At 39.1% G+C, this 23,112-nt stretch overlaps 1 protein-coding gene across 7 annotated transcripts in view; it reads left to right on the forward strand.

Moving 5' to 3' along the window:
• The window catches only part of CSMD3 (CUB and Sushi multiple domains 3), a 2,007,504-nt gene that overhangs the window by 788,714 nt on the left and 1,195,678 nt on the right, over nucleotides 1-23,112 (forward strand). For 5 of the 7 annotated variants that reach the window (XM_075352941.1, XM_075352934.1, XM_075352935.1 and 2 more), the window contains exon 7: nucleotides 21,558-21,851. The exons of the other annotated variants lie outside the window; for them this stretch is intronic. In XM_075352941.1, coding sequence (XP_075209056.1) covers nucleotides 21,558-21,851 — 294 coding nt within the window. The remainder of the gene's footprint in view (nucleotides 1-21,557; nucleotides 21,852-23,112) is intronic. 7 annotated transcript variants of the gene reach the window in all.

Below are 23,112 nucleotides of genomic sequence, written 5' to 3' on the forward strand. Positions count from 1 at the left end.
CGCTGCCCGTGGCGCACAATATCGTTAGTCCCCGTCACACATACTTACCTTCGTAGCGACGTCGCTGTGGCCGGCAAACCGCCTCCTTTCTAAGGGGGCAGTTCATGCGGCATCACAGCGACGTCACACGGCATCCGTCCAATAGAAGCGGAGGGGCGGAGAGCAGCCAAACGAAAGTGACACCCACCTCGTTGCTGGCTGGACGCAGGTACGGTGCTGTTCATCATTAATGGGGTGTCACACATAGCGATGTGTGCTGCCTCAGGAACAACGAACAACCTGCGTCCAAAAGCAGCAATGATATTTGAGATTAGAACAATGTGTCTACGATCAACGAGAAGGTGAGTATTTTTGATCATTAGCGGTCGTTCGTACGTTTCACACGCAACAACATCGCTAATGTGGCTGGATGTGCATCACGAATTCCGTGACCCCAACAAAATCTCGTTAGCGATGTCGTTGTATGTAAAGCGGCCTACAGAGATAAACACCTTTACTCCTCTATAAAATCCTTGGAAGTCCACATCTTGTATAGAGTTTTGGGCTCTATATTGTAAAAAGGGATACTGAAAACCTTGAGTCAGCTCAAAGGTTGTCCACAAGATGTTTTCATGGGATGTGAGATCGCTTGTTTAAAAAAGACATTCAAAAAGTTGTGCTTGTTTATTTTACAAACAAGATGCCTTGAAGATGATGTCATTTACATTTATAAAAATATGCGTGGCCAATACAAAGAAAGGACACATGTTTTTTTCTTTCCAATGACTTTACAAAGGAACTTTTACTATGTGTGGAGGAAAAGCAATCTTGCATGTAATAAATAGGAAAGGGTTATTTACAGTTAAAGTAATCTGACTATAGGATGCCCGACCACAAGAGGTAAGATACTATTTGTACTTGAAATGAGCAGATCGGTCAAAATTCTATTTTTTTTAAGAAATTATTGACCACAATTAAATGTTCTTTATTATACTCTGGCATCACTGCAGATCATAGAGCATAATAAATTTAAAATATAAAAACTAAACAAAAAATTATACCCACCTAGGAGCTCACCTCTATGGCTCCATTGCTTCTCATCACCAATTGTCTGGCCCTTGTTACTTCTTATCAGGGCCACGAATCCTGAATCCTGTGGCCTTTTGACTTTAGATCAAGACTTCAAGCTCTAATGAGGCCCTTTAAAATTTTGTATAACCGAGCATATGATCATGATGTGAAAACTTGAACCCTAACCTTGCACGTGCATGTGCAGAACCATCCATGGATTCATCTGAACGGCAAGTCTTAAGGCCGCTTTACACGCTGCAACATCACTAGCGATGTCGCTAGCGATTGCACCCGCCCTCGTTGTTTGTGCATCATGGGCAAAAGAGATATTTTATTTGTACGTTCAAACATGGTTAATTAACCATATTTTAATGTACAAATAAAATATCTCTTTACTTATTTGTATATTGGTCTAGTCATATGATCGAAAATCATCCAATATGTTCCACCATTGGTAGCAGGAGCGCCGCGAGACTAGGAATTGCCTTTGAAGTAAGGTGAATTTAAGTGTTTTGTTATTTTTAAACCTTCTGATGATGCTTCAACAAAATTGTAGTTATAGGCAGCTAACTTGCTGAATTCATGCAGAAATAAATAAAAAAAAATCTACATTTTGATGATTGTGGTTATTTGTGACATTCAAGCAAAATTAAATTCCACTGAAACATATTTGATCATCTCTAATATTAATATATCAAAAAAAAGGCTGTATGCTTTCCTCCTATCAAATACAATAGTGGGTAATAAATAATCTAGAAAGATATTGGAAAATTAATTGAGTACAGTTGTGTTTGATATAAATATATATAACTACAAATATAAAATTCTCCTGAATTCAAAATAAAGCATATGTGTTTGTTTTGACTGCCAGAATATTTTCTTTTTATCCTTTTATATTACTATGGAATTAGACTGTGATGCTCTAACACTGGGTGTTGCTAGATGCATTAGTAGAGGAGAAGTGAGATGTTAGAACATTAGATGTCACTACAAACACTAGTTGAAGAAGTAGTTAAACAAGCCAAAGGTTAGGAGCCGGAAATTCTCGTCTGTACAAAGGGAGAGAGTGGAGGCAAGGTCAAGATATAAACCGGGGTTATGGAAGCCAGGAGAACATGTCAGGTACATAGAGAGAGAGTGGATCTGATGTCAGGATACAAGCCAGGGGTCTTGAAGCCAGGAGAACATGTCAGGTACAAAGGGAGAGCGCGGAGCCAAGGTCAGGAAGTAAGGGAGTCAAGTCAGGGTCAGAGAAACAGGTGGGGGAGGGAACTAGAGATGAGGTAGCGGGACAAAATCAGGACGATCACTTACAGGAGTCAGCAACAACTTCTGCAACACAAGAACTCTTACTGGCAACGTTCCGAGTGAAGTAGCTCCAAAATAATGCAGAGCAGTCACCCAGATCGAAACTCAAATGAGCAGACCCCTCCCACCGAGCCCAAGACCAGGAATAACTAGACCACCGGGAAATAATACAAAACCACGCATCGGTTCTGCAGGAGAGCAGAGCACCACAAACTAGAATCATGATATGGACCCTATACATGTACCTAAACTGTTTGCACTGCTATAATTATCTATTAATTTAACTACAAATATACTTATGTATTCTCAAATTCATCTATAATAAGATAATATATTTTTGATTATATAATTTTAAAGTAAAAACCTAATTAACACCAACATTTTCATAACAGCAATAAAAGATGTTAATGTTTCCTATTTAAAATATATTTGAACAACATTTACATAGAATTTTATCAGAATTGATTCTTTTGGAAACATTATTATTTTATCAAAATTCCTCAAGAATCTAATTCATTAATTTAATGTTGTCAAATACTATCAGTTCCCTATATACGGAAATATTTTTTATCACCAAGAATTTTGGATGTACCATATTTTTCGGATTATAAGACGCACTTTTCCTCCCAAAACTTTGGGAGAAAAATGAGGGCTCCGTCCTGCTTGGCTGCTCTGTGCATGGCTGCTCCATTCTGCTCGGCGCTCGGCTGCTCCATCACCAGCCTTGCACAGAGCAGAGCGGCATTGCTAGCCCCGTACAGAGCAGAGCGACACCGGCCCCGCACAGAGTAGAGCGGCGTCGCCGGCCCTAGACACAGAACAGAGTGACACCAGCCCCGCAAAGAGCAGAGCATCGGCGGTGGCCCCGCACAGAGCAGAGCGACACGGCACAGAGCAGTACCCGCGTTGCCAGCCCCGCACAGAGCAGCACCCGCAGTGAGTATCTGGGCCCTCCTCTATACTACTTGCAGTACTCCAGTACCTCCCCTGCCTCCTGTGACCCCCGCTCCTCTGCAGGCCCTCCTCCTTGGAAAGACAACACCAGATTATAAACGGACCCCATATTTTTTTACCTTTTTTTTCCCTACAAATTTGGGGTGCGTCTTATAATCCAGTGCATCTTATAAAACAAAAAATACAGTATATATGTTAATTTAGTGCATAAGAAAATATATCATCAGTGCTGTGATTAATAGCATTGCTACAAGTAAAGATGGCATATTTGCCATTTTTTATCACTGTCAATGTAAAGTACCACCAATATTCACTTTCTTGTGAACAGAATATAATTTTACAATGTATAACAAAACCAGATTGGGGGTTTACAGGCAAAGATAAAATTTAATCTTTGAAGATTGTAGAAAAAAAATGTCTCATTTGATTTCCCCAATGACATTTTCCCTAAAGAAAAATATCATTTGCACTGTTTTTAATCTGCCCATGTTTATGAGATGATTGTTCAACACTGTCAATTCTTGCATCTGATAAAATCTAAATTTAGCACAATACCACCAAATAAATAATAACGCCTAAAATGTACCTTTTAATATTACCTCTTTAAAAATTCCTCTTTAAAATAACACAGACAAACAAGACGAATAGCACCGCATGTGCCAGCGTATGGGAGGATAGGAGACTCTCCGAGGATATAGCATCCAGAGTTCACCCTCATACACAACCCATATAAACAAAATTGTTTTTTTGATATACCACAATTCATCAATTGGGGAAACTGATAGTATAGGGTAGAAGTACACTCCTTATATCAAAGTAAATCCCCCACCAGGGTATATCACGACACCACTTGGTAAAACAGTGATAATCACTCACAAAATGACTTATGTGAAACACCCATCCCAACAATGAGGGTGGCGTAGCAATTCACTCAGTCCAAATATATGTGGAAAAAAGTAAGGAACAATCTCACCATACTGCCGTTGCTTGGGGATGGTGTTCCTCTTATTACCACTGTTTATCTGTCAGACAAGTTGGCCTTTTCATGAATCCCCCGGTTTTAACCAGGTATTTCCATAGGATCCAGACCTTATGCCCGCTTCTGACTCATAACAAAGCTCCACTCTCAACGCGTTTCCCTTGTCATCAGGAGAGCGGTGTATTATGGACCGTAGATGTCCTCACATAGACGGACACATGCTATCAAAAAGAACACATCAATATTATCAGCCAAATATACACTTAGGCGGCGGTAATCATCTCCCAGAACAGCCTACTCACTGTGGTCCCAGCCTCCCACGTGTATCAGAACGCTCAGCCGTATCCCACTTGTCTGGGTAAATGGATATTTAAAGCCGCCGCCACGGCGTGTGACGTCACATCCGCCCATCAGTCACGTGCCCGGAAGGTACACACGCCTCCCGATGACGCATGCGAGTCAGCAGAGTGCAAGGTGGAACGCAAACCATTGCGCCTGGCGGGCGCAAGTCTAGCGTTTCTATAAATCGCACCAACAACTTTTAGATAAACCCATCCTGATAAATGGATCTCAGATGCGAGGGAGATATCAACAAAAAGGATTTCCCAGGACAAACCAAGCACACTGCAAATAAACCGTTGCTGTGTATTCACCACACACAGTGGCAGAAAGTCCAACAGGGATATAGCATTTCGGAAAAAACAGGCAAGGAATATTCATATGGCAAATCAGAGAACCATCAGAAATTACCCTAAAAGAAATAAAGTGGTGAAAATACATTAAAATAGCCTGTAATTTTATTAAGACTGGGAGACATTTTTATTCTAATGTAATGAACAAACAATATGAAATTAAAACCTTCATTAACTGTAAATCAAAAGGAGTGATCTATAAGGCCACATGTAGGTGTAAAAAAGAGTATGTCGGAAAGACAAAGAGGGAACTGAGAAGAAGAGTGGGAGAGCACCTTCGGGACATCAGATTAAAAAATGACACCCCACTGGCGCGACATATTAATGATGAACATAATGGGGATCCCAAATGTATTTCATTTCAAGGGATTGATATTATACCATTAGCAGTGAGGGGGGGGACTGGGACAAAAGTATACTGAAACAAGAAACGAAGTGGATTTATTGGTTGGGCACTGTTAAACCACGGGGCCTCAATGAAACACTGTCCTTTGCACCCTTTGTGTAGGTATTTGAACAGATGTTAGGAGGGATAGCCGCCGCCCGAGTGGGGGCACCAACCACCGACCTTTTAGGGTGCCGACCCCCACATGATAGGTAGGATTTAGTCAAGTTTTTGAGACTAACAGTGAGATTGGTGGTGGTGTTTCTTTTTCTCGGGGTCCATGGATGGCTTTCTTATTGCCCTTCCTTTATTGTGCTGACCCCCTTTTTTTGTTTAAAACATGGTCCTTATGCATGCCCCATTAATTTCGGCTCTTATGTCAAGTGGATTAGTTCCAATAGTATATTTTGCTTCCCAAAATAAAAAATAGGGGTTTAAAATAAAAATTGTTTTAATATTTTTAATGTATTTTCACCACTTTATTTCTTTTAGGGTAATTTCTGATGGTTCTCTGATTTGCCATATGAATATTCCTTGCCTGTTTTTTCCGAAATGCTATATCCCTGTTGGACTTTCTGCCGCTGTGTGTGGTGAATACACAGCGACGGTTTATTTGCAGTGTGCTTGGTTTGTCCTGGCAGATCCTTTTTGTTGATATCTCCCTCGCATCTGAGATCCATTTATCAGGATGGGTTTATCTAAAAGTTGTTGGTGCGATTTATAGAAACGCTAGACTTGCGACCGCGCAGGCGCAATGGTTTGCGTTCCACCTTGCACTCTGCTGACTCGCATGCGTCATCGGGAGGCGTGTGTACCTTCCGGGCACGTGACTGATGGGCGGATGTGACGCCACACGCCGTGGCGGCGGCTTTAAATATCCATTTACCCAGACAAGTGGGATACGGCTGAGCGTTCTGATACACGTGGGAGGCTGGGACCACAGTGAGTAGGCTGTTCTGGGAGATGATTACCGCCGCCTAAGTGTATATTTGGCTGATAATATTCATGTGTTCTTTTTGATAGCATGTGTCCGTCTATGTGAGGACATCTACGGTCCATAATACACCGCTCTCCTGATGACAAGGGAAACGCGTTGAGAGTGGAGCTTTGTTATGAGTCAGAAGCGGGCATAAGGTCTGGATCCTATGGAAATACCTGGTTAAAACCGGGGGATTCATGAAAAGGCCAACTTGTCTGACAGATAAACAGTGGTAATAAGAGGAACACCATCCCCAAGCAACGGCAGTATGGTGAGATTGTTCCTTATTTTTTTCCACATATATTTGGACTGAGTGAATTGCTACGCCACCCTCATTGTTGGGATGGGTGTTTCACATAAGTCATTTTGTGGGTGATTATCACTGTTTTACCAAGTGGTGTCGTGATATACCCTGGTGGAGGATTTACTTTGATGTAAGGAGTGTACTTCTACCCTATACTATCAGTTTCCCCAATTGATGAATTGTGGTATATCAAAAAACCATTTTGTTTATATGGGTTGTGTATGAGGGTGAACTCTGGATGCTATATCCTCGGAGAGTCTCCTATCCTCCCATACGCTGGCACATGCGGTGCTATTCGTCTTGTTTGTCTGTGTTATTTTAAAGAGGAATTTTTAAAGAGGTAATATTAAAAGGTACATTTTAGGCGTTATTATTTATTTGGTGGTATTGTGCTAAATTTATATTCAATTTTCATACCTGGTCCAGTTTGCTACTCCATCTGATAAAATCTGTATATTTTTTATTTTTAAAAGATAAATATGATGTCTTTCCTGTTGTTTGGAAAATGTAACACAGTCCTGATTTTAGTGTGTAAATGTTCAAATACTGTACATCCAGAGGTAGGAAATATTATTTGCTGCCTTGGCAGGTAAAATATATAAATATTTAACAATCTAACAGATTTTAATATATATATATATATATAATCACCGTTTACAAATTCTAAAAATACAAAGTAAGGTGAAATAACCTAATAAAATAGTCAATATACAGATAAAGCATGTGGTGCCTTAAAATATCTAGATAAGCAAATAAAAAAAATCATTATTCTACTTTAGAATTTGTATTGAGCTTCGTCTTGTTTCAGAACATGTACCTTTGTGTCTGCCTCTAACTGGATGCTTGTAAAAAGTAAAACTGTCCCTTTTATATTTTATATTTCAAATTATTTTTTACAAAACAATATTTTTTTTTTAGATAGAATGAAAATCAAAATTTTAGGAAAGCACAAAAGATGTACTGTGCTTTCATGTATACTTATCATGGCTTACTGAAATGAACAGACTATTTTGTAAGTTGCAGTGAATCTAGGGAGGAACTGCCTACCAAAAGGCACATAAGAATGATTAAAAATAATTATTTTTATTTTGCATGCATTATTCACACTGATTTAGGTACAAGAGTAAATAGCCCAACCCTATGTCAGGCATATACTGATAGATCAATGGACACGTACTATAGGAAATATAAAGTCCGAGGAGGGCTTTTTCCAAAGTTAGACCAGAAAACACTCCTTTAGACCCCTTTCACACTGACGTGATTGTGGTATGTAAAGTTAGGTCCAGAAATATTTGGACAGTGACACAATTTTCGTGAGTTGGGCTCTGCATGCCACCACATTGGATTTGAAATGAAATCTCTACAACAGAATTCAAGTGCAGATTGTAACATTTAATTTGAAGGTTTGAACAAAAATATCTGATAGAAATTGTAGGAATTGTACACATTTCTTTACAAACACTCCACATTTTAGGAGGTCAAAAGTAATTGGACAAATAAACCAAACCCAAACAAAATATTTTTATTTTCAATATTTTGTTGCGAATCCTTTGGAGGCAATCACTGCCTTAAGTCTGGAACCCATGGGCATCACCAAACGCTGGGTTTCCTCCTTCTTAATGCTTTGCCAGGCCTTTACAGCCGCAGCCTTCAGGTCTTGCTTGTTTGTGGGTCTTTCCGTCTTAAGTCTGGATTTGAGCAAGTGAAATGCATGCTCAATTGGGTTAAGATCTGGTGATTGACTTGGCCATTGCAGAATGTTTCACTTTTTTGCACTCATGAACTCCTGGGTAGCTTTGGCTGTATGCTTGGGGTCATTGTCCATCTGTACTATGAAGCGCCGTCCGATCAACTTTGCGGCATTTGGCTGAATCTGGGCTGAAAGTATATCCCGGTACACTTCAGAATTCATCCGGCTACTCTTGCCTGCTGTCATGTCATCAATAAACACAAGTGACCCAGTGCCATTGAAAGCCATGCATGCCCATGCCATCACGTTGCCTCCACCATGTTTTACAGAGGATGTGGTGTGTCTTGGATCATGTGCCGTTCCCTTTCTTCTCCAAACTTTTTTCTTCCCATCATTCTGGTACAGGTTGATCTTTGTCTCATCTGTCCATAGAATACTTTTCCAGAACTGAGCTGGCTTCATGAGGTGTTTTTCAGCAAATTTAACTCTGGCCTGTCTATTTTTGGAATTGATGAATGGTTTGCATCTAGATGTGAACCCTTTATATTTACTTTCACGGAGTCTTCTCTATACTGTTGACTTAGAGACAGATACACCTACTTCACTGAGAGTGTTCTGGACTTCAGTTGATGTTGTGAACGGGTTCTTCTTCACCAAAGAAAGTATGCGGCGATCATCCACCACTGTTGTCATCCGTGGACGCCCAGGCCTTTTTGAGTTCCCAAGCTCACCAGTCAATTCCTTTTTTCTCAGAATGTACCCGACTGTTGATTTTGCTACTCCAAGCATGTCTGCTATCTCTCTGATGGATTTTTTCTTTTTTTTCAGCCTCAGGATGTTCTGCTTCACCTCAATTGAGAGTTCCTTAAACCGCATGTTGTCTGGTCACAGCAACAGCTTCCAAATGCAAAACCACACACCTGTAATCAACCCCAGACCTTTTAACTACTTCATTGATTACAGGTTAACGAGGGAGACACCTTCAGAGTTAATTGCAGCCCTTAGAGTCCCTTGTCCAATTACTTTTGGTCCCTTGAAAAAGAGGAGGCTATGCATTACAGAGCTATGATTCCTAAAACCTTTCTCCGATTTGGATGTGAAAACTCTCATATTGCAGCTGGGAGTGTGCACTTTCAGCCCATATTATATATATATATAATTGTATTTCTGAACATGTTTTTGTAAACAGCTAAAATAACAAAACTTGTGTCACTGTCCAAATATTTCTGGACCTAAAGCCCACTTTACACGTTGCAATTAGTTGTACAATCGCATTTGCGATGTGACACGCCCAGGTTGCATACGGGATCTTATGAGATTGCACGTTGGTCGTTCATTTGCTGTCACACGTGCGTTAGTAGTCTATGTTAAATTGATCAATTTTGTGTGCGCTCCTTTAGATCATGTGTTCTGTGACGTATGCATTGGGCACCTTTTTTTTTTTTTATTTATTGACTTGCCAAGCGTGTGTAATGTGTAGGGATGCGTTTTTACTATGTCATCTGCCATTCAGCTCTGCTACATGGCCGCTAACAGCAGACACAGACAGCCATGTAGCAGAGCTGAATGGCAGATGACAGCAGACACAGACAGAGCCGCACATTCAGAATGAACTCGGGTGAACTTCACCTGACTTCTTTGTCATGCTGCGGCTCTGTCTGTGTCGCGTCCTGATTAGCGGTCACCTGTGAAGGACTCACCGGTGACCGCTAATCTCCTGAGTAACTGAATTGAGCAGCCCTCTCTCATATACTCACCGATCCCCGATCACCGGCGCTGCACGGCATTCACACTGCTCCGGCGGCTTTTAATATTTTGAAAAAGCCAGCCGCCCATTAAACAATCTCGTATTCCCTGCTTTCCCCGCCCACCGGCGCCTATGATTGGTTACAGTGAGACACGCCCCCACGCTGAGTGACAGGTGTCACACTGCACCCAATCACAGCAGCCGGTGGGCGTGTCTATACTGTGTAGTGAAATAAATAATTAAATAATTAAAAAAACAGCGTGCGGTCCCCCCCAATTTTAAAACCAGCCAGATAAAGCCATACGGCTGAAGGCAGGTATTCTCAGGATGGGGAGCTCCACGTTATGGGGAGCCCCCCAGCCTAACAATATCAGCCAACAGCCGCCCAGAATTGCCGCATTCATTAGATACGACAGTTCTGGAACTGTACCCGGCTCTTCCCGATTTGCCCTGGTGCGTTGGCAAATCGGGGTAATAAGGAGTTATTGGCAGCCCATAGCTGCCAATAAGTCCTAGATTAATCATGTCAGGCGTCTATGAGACACCTTCCATGATTAATCTGTAGATTACAGTAAATAAACACACACACCCGAAAAAATCATTTATTAGAAATAAAAAACACAAACATATACCCTGGTTCACCACTTTAATCAGCCCCAAAAAGCCCTCCATGTCCGGTGTAATCCAGGATGGTCCAGCGTCGCTTCCAGCGCTGCTGCATGGAGGTGACCAGAGCTGCAGAATACACCGCCGCTCCGGTCACCTCCACACAGCAACTGAAGACAGCAGCGCGATCGGCTGAGCTGTCACTGAGGTTACCCGCTGTCACTGGATCCAGCGGTGGCCGCGGGTAACCTCAGTGACAGCTCAGCTGATCGGGTGGCTGTCTTCAGTTGCTGTGTGGAGGTGACAGGAGCGGCGGTGTATTCTGCAGCTCCGGTCACCTCCATGCAGCAGCGCTGGAAGCGACGGTGGACCATCCTGGATTACGCCGGACATGGAGGGCTTTTTGGGGCTGATTAAAGTGGTGAACCAGGGTATATGTTTGTGTTTTTTATTTCTAATAAATGATTTTTTCGGGTGTGTGTGTTTATTTACTGTAATCTACAGATTAATCATGGAAGGTGTCTCATAGACGCCTGACATGATTAATCTAGGACTTATTGGCAGCTATGGGCTGCCAATAACTCCTTATTACCCCGATTTGCCAATGCACCAGGGCAAATCGGGAAGAGCCGGGTACAGTTCCAGAACTGTCGCATCTAATGTATGCGGCAATTCTGGGCGGCTGTTGGCTGATATTGTTAGGCTGGGGGGCTCCCCATAATGTGGAGCTCCCCATCCTGAGAATACCAGCCTTCAGCCGTATGGCTTTATCTGGCTGGTTTTAAAATTGGGGGGGACCGCACGCCGTTTTTTTAATTATTTAATTATTTATTTCACTACACAGTATAGACACGCCCACTGGCTGCTGTGATTGGGTGCAGTGTGACACCTGTCACTCAGCGTGGGGGCGTGTCTCACTGTAACCAATCATAGGCGCCGGTGGGCGGGGAAAGCAGGGAATACGAGATTGTTTAATGGGCGGCCGGCTTTTTCAAAACAGTAAAAGCCGCCGCAGCAGTGTGAATGCCGTGCAGCGCCGGGGATCGGGGATCGGTGAGTATATGAGAGAGGGGGATAGACTGACATGGACAGAGAGAGAGGGACAGAGATAGTGACCGACTGACAGAGATTAGTGAATGACAGACATTGTGAGGTGCTTCAGAACGCAGCTTTTCAGCTGCGCTCTGAAGCGGACCTTTTATAAGCTGCGGTGCAGAGCGCACACCTGCGCACATAGCATCAGACACCGAAATCGTATGAGGGATGTCACACGTTACAATTGAGTAGGTTCGTGCAACAAAACGCTCAATTCTAGACAAAGATACGATGTGTTTGCGATCAACGGTTTTGCGTTCAATCCTGATCGCACGTAGGTGTCACACGCAAATACGTCACGAATGATGCCGGATGTGCGTCACTTACAACTTGACCCCAACGATGGATTGTGAGATATATTGAAGCGTGTGTAGCGGGCTTAACTGTATGTTACTGTTTTTATACATATCAGAGTCACGAACATTTGCAGACCCATTAAAATCAATGGGTCTGCGCACACATCAGTGATTTCTCACTGACCGTGTTTCTGTGCAGTGCATACGCATGTCCATGTGTTCTGCACAGAAACAAATCCATTTTTCTTTGGCATCACTGATGTCACACAGACTACTCAGTGGTGTGATCCATGTGACCCGTGCCAGAGAAAACACATATTTTAAATATAATTATTTTTATACTCACCTTCTCCAGCAATGCTGTCTTTGCCACAGCTGACTCCTGGTTCTTGGCTAGCTAATTATGCTCATGCATATTCACTGCACCGCGACCTGGAAGTAACAGCAGTGGTGAGATATTACCAGCATGGGCAGCAGGAGCGTGGACAGATGAGTATAGAAGTGCCTGATCTCCATGTGCTATGACGATTAGCACACGGAGAACACACGTGTGTCAAAATCACAGCACATTGAGGGCCATATGCATCTTTAATATATCAGTAAAAAATGTGTGTTTTTGACTGACGTGTGAAAGAGGCCATATTTGTAACACATGCCGTGATACATATACTGTACCTCGAGTGCTGTTAAAGATTTTCAAGTATTGGTTGCTTTTTGTTTTCAAATAATTGAGGAAAAATTATTTTTAGAAAACGTTAACATGTTATGTGTTCATCCTGACACATGTCAATCCTTAATACAGTTAAAATTATTTTCAAAGTTTTCATAACTCAGAATACAATCTTTTAAAAGATATTCATTGTTTGAGCAAGGTGTTATTTCTTCAATCATAAAATAGTGATACATTTATTTAATTACATTTTTCCCAGTGCTCAGTTATATCATAGATTTATCATTTGCATACCTACAGACTGCTTATATCAAATTAAATATTTTAGCCAATAATAAATGTATTAGGTAGAGATAAGCAAATTTATTAAAATCAAAATAAATTTACGTAAATCTAAAATGTGGGCTGTCTTTTTTTCAGATTGAGATGTTGAGAAAGGGCTTAAAATGCCCCCAATAATCTTTTAAATTTACTTTACCCTATTCCTCCTCTTATGAGCCCTTCAGGACAACTTGCCAGGTCTTTACCTTAGCTATTCCTCCATTTTTCTCCATCTTGGTCTTCTGGTGGTCATCACCACTGATTTTGGCCAGCCTGAAAACAGAACAAAAGCCAGATGAGTAAGCAGATATTAGTGGTACAGTAGACAAAAATATAGACAATCAACAAAAGCAGCAGCAGATAACAAATATTTCTACCTGAGGAATTTTCACATTTCTCTTTGACCTAAGCTGATCTTTGCCTGCCTCCTTCCTGAAGGGAAAATGTTTTGAGAGTTACAAGCTCACTTACCCCAAGGTTTTTTTTGTTCAGGATGGAATGCAGTCAATCTGTTCAGTTCAGGATAAGTAAGTATAAGTGGAGAAGTTGGATCTCGCTGGGGCCTCCAAGTTGTCAAAGGAGAGATCTTTTGTCACTCAGGTAGAGTCTTAATGGAATTGACACCGATATGAGGACAAAAAGGAAAGATACACAGCAGGTATCTTTCCAATATGTAACTGCTTTATTAGGTTGTATATGTGGACTTTTTTTAGCCCAAATCTTGGAAATGATACAGTTTTGGATTAATTATAACAATTGCAGACACAGGGTTTTCTAGAACAATATTGAAACAAATGTCACTTTGGTTAAGATACATAACAGGGTGAGAGTATAATAATATATCACAATCAACACTGCATATTTAAGCAATGTGATATGTCACCCTGACTATTTTTGAAAAATATAAAGGAGTCCAACTCTTTTTCCTGGAAAAAGACTCTATCTTTGTTTGCACTATGCACTTTATTTTTCTTAATTGTTCATGAAGGAAATGCCTTTTTATTCCTCCTTAATAATGTGGGAGACCATCTGGTCAATATTGCCAGATTGTGTAACTAGAGGAAAGTTCATTTTAATATTAGTCAAAAAGATTTCAATCTTAGTGTACTGGGATGAAGACTTAAGGCCCTGTCACACACAGAGATAAATATTTGGCAGATCTGTGGCAGATCTGTGGCTGCAGTGAAATCATGGACATATTGTTTCATTTGTACACAGCCACAAACCTGGCACTAATTGTCCACAATTTCACTGCAACCACAGATCTGCCAAAGATTTATCTCTGTGTGTGACAGGGCCTTTAGGGACAAATGGAAACTAATAACAAAATGACAGATGGCAGAAGAGTCTATTGAAAAGCTTCTCTCACATGACTATACTGTCTATTGAGGTGCAACAGATATTAATAACGTGAGTGGCATACCATGTTATATGGTCTAGTTAACAGTGGTGTTTCCAACTAGAAGACCTGGAGTGTAAGAAGATGAGCTTATTGGGGAATGAGGGGGAGATGCAGCAGTTGTACAGTTGTGATAAGCAGCACAGGATAGGTAGACTGAGGAGAGATGAGTAAAAAAGTTTTTTTTTAATTTTGTTAATTTTATTCACACGGAATTAAGTTTACAAAATTTATTTTCCCTCTTAAATTAATTGCATCTGCCTGAATCGAATTTCACCACTTGATACTACATAAATGCAGAATTTCTCTGAACTTTAAACTATGATATAATTACAACAGCTTTATAAATTGTTAGGTTACTATAATTGAACTACTATTTTATATTTTGCAGTTACTAAGAGTCTTTTAAAAAATCATAAATCAGCACTATTTCAATAAGACATGATAAAGCATCATTATCATTTTTGATCAGAGTTAGGCCTGTGCCACACATCCGTGCTGCCGGCACGTGTTTGTCATTTTTTACACGTACCGGCGGCACGGAGACACTTTAACCAATGCTACCCTATGGTAGCAGGCACACACACGTAAAACCACACGGAACGTGTGTACGTGTGCGTTTGTACGTGTGTGCGATTTTCAAAGCGCTGACATGTCAGTGTTTTCTCCGGCAGCACGGGTGTCACACGGCCCGCACCCGTACCACACAGGTGTAGTGTGGATGCGGTCCCGTGTGACACGCGCCGGAGTAAACACACATGTCAGGGAAAAAAATAAAAAACATTAACTCACCTTCTCCAGCCCTCCTGTCTCTGCCGCTGCTGCCTCTTGCTGCCGACCGCCGCTCATTAATCTCATAGAATATTCACTTCACTGCCTGGCAGCAGCAGCAGCGGGGAGACGGGAGGGCTGGAGACCGAGGATCAGCACCACGGACAGCAGCGCGGACAGCAGGGAGGACCAGGTGAGTATAATAATTACTGATTCTACGTGTGCTATCGCGGATAGCACACGTAGAACACACGTGTCACGCACGTACCAGAGACACGTACTTACCTGCACACAACACGCAGGGAAAATACGTGTCTCTCGGCACGTGCGTGAAATTCACGTGAGTGTGGCAGAGGCCTTATATCTATTTTATGAAATTAATAAACTTTAAATTCATTTTCAGACCATAAATTGACAGCTCACCATTACACCTGCTTCAATAAAATTCTGGGTGCACCGCAGTCTGAGCAAGCATAGTAAAATCTCAAAATAGAAAAAAATTTGGCAATCTGTCTTCCTAGGATCAATACTTTATTGGAAATCCATGTGCAGAAATTACATTAAAACCAACTGATGCGTTTTGGATTACAATGCCTCAGTCGTAGATGTTTTTATCTATTTTTAAATTAATTTTGTACAGTTTTACTTTTGAATATTTATTTTATAGGGAGATAAAGCTTGGTCAAAGTATGGGTATTTTTTAATAGCATGAAATTTAGGATATCAAAAATTGCATATTATATTAAATATGACAGGGAAAAAATATTTTCCTCTGCTTGTGGTTGAAGCAAAATTGCATTCTTTGTTGACACGACTATGAGAACTTCTGAGAAAGGAAAATAAGTAATAACTCCGTACTCCTGCTAAAGAAGGAATCATTTTTGAATGGTGCTAATTATGTTTGTTTTACTCTTTACCATATTTGTGAAAAAAGTATAGGTATTCACATAAAGCAAAATAAAACAGACATAGGATACTATAGCCCCGATTACTATGAGGGAGTAAAGAATTGTACTTTTGTCTCTATTATCTTTTTTGATAGTTAATAGTGATGAATGATCACTAAAGTCCTCTTGTGCTCATTACTCAGACCAGTATGATTTCAGTAATGAGTATAATAGAAGTCTATGGGAAACTCAAGCCTTTTTCTGTCAGAGTTCACTAGAGAAAAATGCATTGGGAAGATGTCTTAATGTATCTCTGACTCCAAGGTTGCTGTTGTGAAGTAAAAAATTAAAAAAAAGTGTGGGATTACACAAATTTTTGATAACCAGACAAGGTAAAGCAGAGATCTGTGGGCTGATAGGCTGGGAAAGTGCATGATTAGTTGGCCCTTTCCTTACTAAAAATAGCAGCCAGAATTGGCACATCCACTAATTTTGACAGATCTGGAACTTCACCCCGACTCTTCCTGATTGCCCTGATGCAGTGGCAATTGGGGTAGTAGGTTAATGATGTTGACCGGGTGGCACGGTGGCTCAGTGGCTCGCACTGCAGTCTTGCAGTGCTGAGGTCCTGGGTTCAAAGTACACCATCTGCATGGAGTTTGTATGTTCTCCCCGTGTTTGCGTGGGTTTCCTCCGGGTACTCCTGTGTCTTCCCACACTCCAAAGACATACAGATAGGGACTCTAGATTGTGAGCACCAATGGAGACAATGTTGCCAATGTATGTAAAGCGCTGTGGAATTAATATCGCTATATAAATGAATTAAATTATTATTAATTATTATTATTCCAGCTTGCATCAAGCCCAGGGGTTAGTAATGGAGAGGTGTCTATTAGACACCCCATTAATAACTCAATAAGTGTAAAGTTAAAAAACACACACAGGAAAAAAATAGTTTATTTTCATAGTTCCCCACACTTTTCCTTATCCACATATAAATATATATATATATATATATATATATATATATAGGTTGCCACGAAGCTCTGATTTAATCTCAGAACTACTACTGCAATGTCAGCGACTGTGATTATCAGTAAAGTACCACTATTTATAGACTCCAGATGATGACAACTCTCATCAGAGTTGCCGGGTCTCGGTAAGCGCTACATTGAGCTGGCAGTTCTGATGAACGTTGTTGTACCCGGCGTCTGTGAATAGCTCTACTTTATTGATGTTGTGGGACATCTAAAATAATAGCTTATTTATTTATTTATTATTTATTTATTATTCATCTTTTATTAAACAATGATGTGTATCTTGCACGATGTGCTTCAAATAAAGACATGGTCGTGATTTCAAAAAGTGATAAAATTAAAAATACTTGTTATTGTTTAGTGTGTCATCATTTTGTGAATAGAAAATAATATTTCTTAGCTAGTGACATATTCAAATAAATGAAAAAGCATAAACTTAAGTTCCTAAATGCAAATGATTATTATTATTATTACTATTATTATCATTATTATTATTATTATTGTTATTATATGCAAACTATAGATATCAGGTGATAGATACAAAAAAAATTGCTCAAAAGAGAAAAAAAATTGCTTCTCTCCTAAACAAAAAGTTACGTTTTTCTCTTTCTTTCTTTAAAAAGAATTTGTAAACCAATAAAGTCCAGTAACTACAGCAGCCTCTGTACAGGTTACTTAGGACATTGTTATGTAATCACTGGAATCCAAAAACAGGAGAGTGAGGAAGAAAGTGAAATTTGGGCCAGTAAGCTTGTAGTAACTGTGACTTGCAGCCAGGTTCCACTGTATCTTTAACCACTTTACGACCTTTGATGTACATGTAAGGGTACCGTCACACTTAGCGATGCTGAAGCGATCCCACCAGAGATCTGACCTGGCAGAGATCACTGGAGCGTCGCTACATGGTCACTGGTGAGCTGTCAATCAGGCAGATCTCCACAGCGATCAGAGATCAGCCACCATACACCAGTGACCTGTCTAACGACGTTGTGCTTCATAACCATAGTACACATCGGGTTACTAAGCAAAGGTCTACCCGATGTGTACCTTGGCTACGTGTGCAGGGAGCAGGGAGCCGGCTTCTAGAAGCTGCGGACGCTGGTATCCAAGGTAAATATCAGGTAACCAAGCAAAGCACTTTGCTTGGTTACCCGATGTGTACCTTGGTTACCAGCGTCCTCAGAAGCCGGCTCCCTGCTCCCTGCACATTCAAAATCGTTTCTCTCTCGCTGTCAAACACAGCGGTGTGTGCTTCACAGCGGAAGAGCAACGACCAAAAAATGGTCCAGGACATTCAGCAATGACTGGTGACCTCACTGCAGGGGCCAGGTCATTGCTGGATGTCACACACAGCGACATCGCTAGCAAGATTGCTTTTGCGTCACAAAAACCATGACTCAGCAGCGATGTCGCTAGCAATGTCTCTTAGTGAGTAGTGGCCTTTAGTCTAAATTCTGCTTTGATTCTGACTCACACGCCCATTTTGGCTATCACATGAAGACTGATTCAATCAGATAACATGTGTATAATAGCCATGGGTGGAGTGGAGCGAAGCCCTGTCCCTGGCTGTTAACCTGTTAAATGCCACTGTCAATCTATGGCAGTGATCAAAATGAAAGATGTATGCTTTTTCTGCTCTGTTGTGAAAAATCAACCATGTGAAAGAAGTCCAGAACACACAAGTGGAAATCATGAGGTTTATTCTACGCGCTTCAAAGCAACTTAGGTCCTTTTTCTCACAGTTGACTCTTTTTTCAACCATGGGCCTTTTTACGTGTTCCACAAACGTGTTCTGGACTTCTTTTATATGGTTGATCTTTCATAGCAGCGCAGAACAAGCACACCACTTTCAATTTGATCTCTGGATCTCCACATGTGTTTCCAGCAGCTGATGTTAAAATCTCATAAGGTATTACATATAACACAACTACACCAAGTGAGCATTCAATTTCATCTTCACCTTGTTTTTTTAACCAGTTCAGACCCCATTGTGCATTTTTGTTTCCCCATTAGATACAATATCTGACAGTGGTATTTAACAAGTGACAGCAGTGGGCATCATTCCACGTGCCCATCAGTGTGTCTGTGATATGATTGTGGTGTGCTAATGGGTTACCATGACAGCTGGGCGGCACGGTGGCTAGGGCGGCACGGTGGCTCAGTGGTTAGCACTGCAGTCTTGCAGCGCTGGGTTTCTGGGTTCGAATCCCACCAAGGACACCATCTGCAAGGAGTTTGTATGTTCTCTCCGTGTTTGCGTGGGTTTCCTCCGGGTACTCCGGTTTCCTCCCACACTCCAAAGACATACAGATAGGGAATTTAGATTGTGAGCCCCAATGGGGACAGTGTTTCTGATGTATGTAAAGCGCTGCATAATATGTTAGCGCTATATAAAAATAAAGATTATTATTATTATTATTATTAAAGACCCCTGTGCCTGTCATTACAATTCTCCTATGAAAGCCAGCATTTGGCTGGCGTTCATAGAAGATAGTAATTTTAGCTATACATAGCAGTGCTGATGACCTGCTGTTTATTGCGCAAGCGATCAGACGATCACAGCTTCAAGTTCCCTAAGGGGATAATTAAATATAGTAAAACGTTGAAAATGTATTTAAAGACATGAAAAATTTAAAAAACCCACAAAAGTTAAAATCACCCCACGTTTACGTCATTAAAAATAAATCAATTAAAAAAAATACATATTTTGTATTTTTTCATTAATAAAAGTTCAATCTATTGAAATATGAAATAATGTAATTTAGTTAGTAAATGGCATAATGAGAAAAAGATTGAAATGCCAGAATTTTTTTTTTTGGCCACCAAAAGATTGCAATAAATGAAATGAAGAGGCAATCAAACATCACATCTACCCTAAAATGGTATAAGTAAAAACATCACCTTAGGATGCAAAGGATAATCCTTCACAAAGCACCATAACCCAAAAAAAGTTCCAATATTTATTTTACCACTTAAAGGAAAAGAAAACATACATGATTGGCATCTTTATAATCATACTGACCAGTAAAAACACATTACTTGGTCATTTTACCATATTGGGAACATAGTAAATAAAAACCATTGTGGAATTGCACTTTTTTGCCATTTCAATAGACAAAACATGTTTCTGAGGCTGCAGACTCCTTCATCAGGTAAACTGATGAAGGAGGCAACAGCCTTAGAAACATGTTGTGTGAAATAAAAGATAGTTCAATATATTCTTTCTAGGCTCTCTGCTTTCGGCGCCCGTTAATACCACATTGTTAATTTTTTTTATCTATATATAGGGGCTTTAAAATATCTAAAAAAAAATCTTATGTCATAAACAGTTGACTACTCTGCATATCTCAATGCCAACCTCCATTTAGCCAATAATAGAGAAAGAAAGGTTTTCCATACAAATACCTGAGATACGTATGTACTATTTAAAAAAAAACTAAAAGTAATGTATGGGTTGTATTTTTTCTTGGGAAAAGCTGGAGTATACAGTGGTTAGCTTTCAAATGTGTGATGTTGGAAATTAATCATGTAAATTATTGATTATTAAAATTCTATTCTTATAGGATTTTGCTTAGAACATATTTACTAGGCACACATGACTGTATTATGTAAATATTAAATCCATGAAAAAATACACACACACATATATTGTAGGCAACTATATATATATATATATATATATATATATATATATATATATATATATATATATATATAATATATATATATTATATATATATATATATATATATATATATATATATATATATACAGAGAGAGAGAGATAGATAGCTAGCTATATCTTTTTTTTAAAAAAAATATATATATATACATGTTTGTATCTTTATATGTATATATATATATATATATATATATATATATATATATATATATATATTTCTCTATATATATAGTATACATGCACGCTTTTTTATATATATATATATATATATAAAAGCATGTATGTATCATATATATATATATATATATATATATATATATATATATATATATATATATATATATATATATATATATATACACAGTAATGTATATGCAAAGCCAGTTGCCCCTTGCCAGTAACCAACTTAAGTTTTACATATGGTCTTATAATTCTTAAGCTCATACACCTTCCTAGCAGGATAAATATTATAAATAACAAATAACTGATTTAAATAGAATGTATACAAAGCTAGACATAACATTTTGTCAGTTTGTCATATACTTTTGATCAAATGTGGATAAAATTGTTTTTATGTGTCCATGTCATTTACCATCATTAATAATTAACTTGAGATAATTTCTAAAGCAAAAAATGAATACAACTCAGGAAAATGAAAAATTCAAAAGAAAAAGTTAGCATCCAGTGCCACTATGTGTCCCACAGGTTTCAGCAAAACCACTTCCACCGCTGAGTTGGAGGAGCAAATTGAGGCTACTCCTGGTGCTGTAACACTTGCTCTCACTTCTCCTGATGTTACTGTATCCTGTTTAACTGCAATTCCAAACAAAAGACTTACTGAGGAACTCCTGGTCCAAGCCATTGAACATGATTTGGAATCAAGCATAACCATGGACTTGCAGTCTTCACCGGCAGCACAAACCCAAAGCTTACGAAGACGGCCAAGAAATTCTGTACAGATAGAGAGAGCTAAAGAACTTGCAGGTGTTACTCATAGAGGTATCTATACTATTTTATTTGTGACCTTTTGAAAGCCATTGATTAAGGCCATGGTCACTTATGTTTGTCATATCATGGCTAAAAGTAACAAATTTGTTTTTCTTTATATCAACCCATTTTGAAAAAATATATTTTAAAAATTATATAAATTGTTCTTATAGTTTAAAATCACCCCAGGAACTAAAAGGGGTTCAAGAAGCTAAAAACTAAATAAAACAAACAATCCAACTCAAAAATTGATCCAAATATGTCATAGCATGAAATGACAATACAATCATTGACAATGGCCATAAAAATGAATTTATTTATGGTTGATTTTTCATCTAGCTCTGTTCCGGAAGAAATGTTAAGATGCTTTCTTCCTTTTTTTGAATTATGCTGAATAACTTATTTAATGAATATTCTGTTAATTTTTTATTATATTTTCTTTAAACAACTGGGATAATCTAAAATCAACAATATGCTTACTGTGCAGGTAAACCATTGGCATTTTATTTTCAAAAGCATCATATATTTGGGATGCAGCCAAACTATCAAGATTGTATTACATTATTGAACAAATCCCAAAATTAAGACTGATAAATTTTTTTTTGTAAATTCTTCTTCCTTTAATTATGTTAAATTTGCTCTCTGCTGAAAATTTTTGCTCTCTGGGAAAAAAAACCTCATTTTTTCGTAACAAATTATTAATTTGTTTGAAATTATTTTCAGAATACAGCAAAAACTTTTCTACTTTTTAAAATATTGTAAAATTACAATGTAAAAATGTACCTGCCTTTAATAATGTTTTTTTCTAGCTACAGCTTCTTCCCCTTTTGAACAAAAAGATCAACCAAGAATTTCATGTCATCTGCATTTTAACTGTATGTTGGACTCTTAGCCATTATATGGGACAAAACAACTAATTTAAGAATTGATTAGATACCAAAGTAAACTGCTTAGAAGTTTACTTAAAATTAAATTGTCAGAAGAGAACTGAGGTCTCCTAAAATTTAACATAGTACTTATACTCCAGATATAATACTGGCCATTTATTAGTATACAAATGTAACTCTAAGCAGCCAGTGATCATTTTGTATTTTTCTTCAGATAATATTTTTGATTTTGTGTTTCATGGCGGCCATTTTGAAAAAAATTAAGAAAAAGTAACAATAAGAGTTAAAGCAATGTTACTTGTTGGTAAGAGAAAAAAAGGGCAAATTGTTTTTTTTGTCAGCGGGTTGTGTTAGAGCCTGTAATTGATAAAACAAAAAAATGCCGA

This window comes from Anomaloglossus baeobatrachus, chromosome 6, assembly GCF_048569485.1.
Source record: "Anomaloglossus baeobatrachus isolate aAnoBae1 chromosome 6, aAnoBae1.hap1, whole genome shotgun sequence".
Classification (NCBI taxonomy): domain Eukaryota; kingdom Metazoa; phylum Chordata; class Amphibia; order Anura; family Aromobatidae; genus Anomaloglossus; species Anomaloglossus baeobatrachus.